General features: G+C 57.8%; 2 protein-coding genes across 2 annotated transcripts; one reads left to right on the forward strand and one right to left on the reverse strand.

Annotated features, from left to right (window-relative positions):
* Positions 1–1,262: 1,262 nt before the first annotated feature.
* IUM83_03746 (ATP-binding cassette (ABC) Superfamily) lies at positions 1,263–2,714 on the reverse strand (the record flags this gene model as incomplete). The annotated part of the gene is made up of 3 exons (XM_067927775.1): positions 1,263–1,324; positions 1,383–2,330; positions 2,405–2,714. The coding sequence occupies 3 exons, from the start codon at positions 2,712–2,714 to the stop codon at positions 1,263–1,265; spliced, it is 1,320 nt and encodes a 439-aa protein (XP_067795462.1).
* A 228-nt stretch (positions 2,715–2,942) lies between these two features.
* Positions 2,943–3,974, forward strand: IUM83_03747 (poly polymerase catalytic domain containing protein; the record flags this gene model as incomplete). The annotated part of the gene is made up of 5 exons (XM_067927776.1): positions 2,943–3,016; positions 3,071–3,324; positions 3,406–3,515; positions 3,583–3,655; positions 3,727–3,974. The coding sequence occupies 5 exons, from the start codon at positions 2,943–2,945 to the stop codon at positions 3,972–3,974; spliced, it is 759 nt and encodes a 252-aa protein (XP_067795463.1).
* Between the last annotated feature and the right edge of the window lie 319 nt (positions 3,975–4,293).

A 4,293-nucleotide genomic window follows, 5' to 3' on the forward strand; every position in this document is an offset into this window, starting at 1 on the left:
AGACGTAGTGTCGAAGGACCCTCCGTCCCAACTTCCACCAGACAGGGGAATCCGGCACGAGATTGACCTCGTGCCGGGCCCAAAGTACTGTGTCACGAGGCAATGGCCTCTTCCCCGGGAGCAATGCGAAGTCATTGATGACTTCTTTGCTGCCAAGGCGAAGGCAGGCATGGTGCGGGAGTCGAAGTGTCCGCACTCGACGCCCACCTTCTGTGTTCGTAAGCCGGACGGAAAGATACGTCTGGTTCATGCTTATAACAAGCTGAACAGCGCGACGGTGCCAGCGCAGACACCGATCCCCCGAAAGGACGCGTTGCTCAACAACATGGCCGGGTGCACATTGTACAGTGCACTGGATTTTGCGGATGGGTACTACCAGATCCTGATGCGCGAGAGCGACATTCCGCTCACGGCTGTGAACACGCCGAGCGGTATGCTCTGGGAATGGCTGGTAATGCCACAGGGGCTCTCGAATGCCCCAGCAACGTTCAATCGCTTGGTCACACAGCTGTTCCGACCTTTGCGTGCGTACGCACAGACGTACTTTGACAACATATTCGTCCACAGCCGTGCCGAGGCAGGCCGGACGGTCATGGAGGTGCATATCCAGCACCTCCGACGTGTGTTTGAAGTCATGAGGGCGAACAAGCTGTTCGCCAACATCAACAAGTGCGTGTTTGCAGCTGAGGAGATTAAGGTCCTTGGCTGCTTCGTTAGCAGCGCTGTGGTCCGTGCGGGCCCGGAGAAGGTGAAAGCTATTGCAGCTTGGCCGCCACCGTGGTCACGGAAAGACTTAAGCCAGTGGTTAGGCCTCGCCAACTACCTGCACACGTACAGTGCTGGCTATGCTGGTCTGGCACGGCCGCTGTCGGATCTCCTGAAGAAGGACGCCGACTGGAGGTGGGAGCGTCACCACCAGAATGCCTTTGACGACATCAAATTGACGCCCCAGTCCTGACCCTGCCGGACGAGACGAAGCCTTTCAGCTTCGGCTGTGATGCATCAGACTTCGCCATTAGCTGTGCGCTCCTACAGGTCGCCGATAATGGTCACGAACGAGTCATCTCGTTCCAGTCAAGGCAGCTTAGAGCTGCTGAACGGGCGGCGGCAACGCCTCCAGCTCGTAGCCATGGTCGTGCGAGGCCACCGCCTTCCCTCCTTGACCAGAATGGGGAGCTCACTTCCACGTGGAGTGGGACCTCCAGGAGCGGCGTCTCTACGGCAAGTACCAACTTCTCGTGAAGTGGAGGGGTTACCCAGAGTCAGAATATTCGTGGGATCCTGTTGAACAGCTCCAAGCTGACTGCCCAAATGCTGTTGTGATCTGGGACGAGAAGCAGCGTACGTTTCGTAAGTAGGCCTTGGTTTCTTTGCCGACGTACGGGGCACGGTAGCAGACGAAGTCGCGCCGCGCCCACGCTCTTCACGAGCTTTGGCTTGAGTCTGTTGCTTGAGCTTCTCCATCATTGGGTAGAGATTGCGTTTGCTCACGAGGTGAGCGAACTCGACGCGGAGGTCGCGCTGGTCCAGTATAGAGGACAGCAAGCGGTCCTCACGGAGTTCTTTATACTCCTGGTCGGAATACCCTTTGCGAGATACGTATCTCCAGAAGAGGTCTTCCACCTCAATCCAGGTCATAGCCTCGGAAGGCTTGACCCAGGGATAACCCCAACCTGGATGGAGTCTACCCTTGTCCTCCGCCTTCTTACGAAGGTTGGTGAACTCCTTCAAGAGGATCTTGTGTGGTGCTAAGAGCAAACACCGAGTGGCTTCAATGTCGCTGACAAAGAGCGGCGATGTCTCAACCAGAGCGCGCTCATAGGCGCCCCTCGAGGTGTAGCCGCTGACAACGCCACGAGGAGGCGTGAGCTTCTTCAGGAGCTGTAGAGAACCAGTGCCGTCATCGGGCGGGTAATAGCCCTTTGGACGCGCAGCGCCCCCGCCAGAAAGAGGGTCTGCAGTAGCCGTGGCCGGCGCCGTTGCTTGTCCCGCATGGGCGGCCGAGCCAGCGCTGTAGTACTGCGCCTGCTGCTCATCGAGGTCATTAGAGACCTCACGGGACTCGTCGACAGCCCCTTCTTCAGACTCGGAGTCATCGAACAGACCCCTGTAACAGTCGCGAGGCGGCGACTTAGAGGCGGCACGCTTCTTCCCACCAGGCGCGTCGCCCTCCACAGCAGTGGCGGCCTTGGAAGCTTGGGCGCGCGCGAGGCCTTCCGCCAGGGTCAGGTTCTTGACCGGCGTAGCTGCCATGGGTTCAGTGCCCGTCTTGCCGCTCGACGGCTCCTCGGCCTGGGTGTCCGGGGCAGCCGGGGCGTTGGATTGTCGCCCTTCACCAGCTTCTTGTCATTGGTGGCCTGCGCGCTGCCATCGGAAGAGTTCTCCTCCTCTTGTGAGCTCTCACCGGAGTAAATGACTTTGGTGCAGCTGAACTCGGGTGAATCCCAGTCCCAGCGCGGGCTGCACCGTTCATAGCTGAACCTGGGGTTGTCCCCCTCATCCGGTGGAGCATTGGACGACTTGCGGGACGTATGTTCGCCGCGCGACTCCTCCGGAGAACTGCTCGGAGAGCGCACCTCCTTGGCGGCCGTGCCCATGGCAGGCTCCTTTAGCGCGGCTGACTCGTTCTTGGTTTTGGCCTTCTTGGCCTTCGGCCTCTCAGCCCGGGGTTTCGAAGGTGCTTTCTCACCGCGCGAGCTGCGCTTGGGAGGCATGCTCCGGGTCGAAGTGGAGACCATGGGGCTTGGTCGGTGATGCGCCAGTTGCTTCTGGGCTCGAGAGCCGATGCGCAAGAACTAGCGCCGTTGTCGATGGATTTCGACTGTGCGAGTGAAATGTGAGTCGCCACCTGAGCTACTGCAGTCCTAGGGCCGAAATCTACCGCGTACGCTGCAACTCCAGCACTGATGTTATTGAGATCGAAGAATTCTAACACTAGTTGAATGGTGCAGGACGCGAACGGCGTGCGCTGGAGTTTCATGCTCAACCTGACGGACATCTCCTACGGCACCTACGGGTGAGACACGCAGATTTAAATCTTATTCGATAACGTGTGAGGTTGCTCACGTAGGACAAACTTGACGTTATCTGCAGCAACAACAAGTTCTACATGGGACAGCTCATCATCGACTGCGGGCGGGCGGTTCGTGGTCTTCCGCAAGTGGGGATGCGTGGGCGCCAAGACGCCGCAGTCAAAGGTCGAGTCGTACTCCAGCGCGGACGCGGCTGAGGCATCCTTCAACAAGGCGTTCCAGTCCAAGAGCGGGAATCAATGGTCGCTCACGAAGCCATTCGCGCGCAAGAAAGGCAAATACTTCCTCGTCGGTACGCTTGGGGTAGTTTTGTGTGAGGGTATCGTATCCCAAGAGTGCTTACTTTGATGCGTTGAATGATGAATCATGACAGAGCTGGATGACGGAGAACCGGACACCGCCGATGATGTTGCTGCTGAGAATGTGGAGGAGAAGGAGCTAGTGCCCTCTAAGCTTCCGCAAGAGATGCAGAACATCGTGCAGGTAAAACAGGCTGCGACGGTGTCTGCTATATTTCAGATCTAATGATGTTTTATCTGTACAATGCCAGCTAATCTGCGATCCGGATGTAGTGACACGGGAGATGGCCAGCTTGAATGTCGACTTCAAGCGCTTTCCGCTCGGTAAGTGAGATCGTCAACGGCCACGAAGCTGCCCTGTGCTCTAATGAACGTATTTCCATTGTTTTTTGCAGGCAAACTGTCGAAGGCGCAGATCTCCCAGGGTTACGACATCCTGCAGCGCATTTCGACCACCCTAGAAGAACTGGAAGGACTCACCAAAGCCCCTATTGCCCCCGAGAAGACGACGAAAGCCGGCGGGAAGGGGAGGCGACAGGCCAAAGCGAAAGCGAAGGCGCCAGCAGCAACCAACACCAAAAGCGTGGCCAGCTACCAAGCCGAACCAACTCTAGGGGCCCCCATAGGTCTGGGGGGCGAGTGAAGACCTGTTACGCGGCTTACAGTCTGAGCCGCAGGAGGAAGTGTCGTGACTGGAAGCGACTCGAAGCCGCAGTCGCTGAGCAAGGAGGAGACTGTTCAGGCCCAGAGTCCAAGGGCCTGTGAGGAGAAGTGGAGTACGTGTGTGTGTTGTGTCGTGCCTGCATATTAAAAAGGGGCGAATCGGGCAAAGACACATTCAGACTGAGACTTGCCAAGCGAGGTACAAGTTTAGTCTGGGAACACTTGGCGACTTTCGGAATCGGGGGTAGCTGGTGTGGCCGACGCAAATCTGGGCCCACAGCGAAGCCCTAGGCAGGACC

Source organism: Phytophthora cinnamomi (genome assembly GCF_018691715.1).
Source record: "Phytophthora cinnamomi strain GKB4 chromosome Unknown Contig21, whole genome shotgun sequence".
Lineage (NCBI taxonomy): Eukaryota > Oomycota > Peronosporomycetes > Peronosporales > Peronosporaceae > Phytophthora > Phytophthora cinnamomi.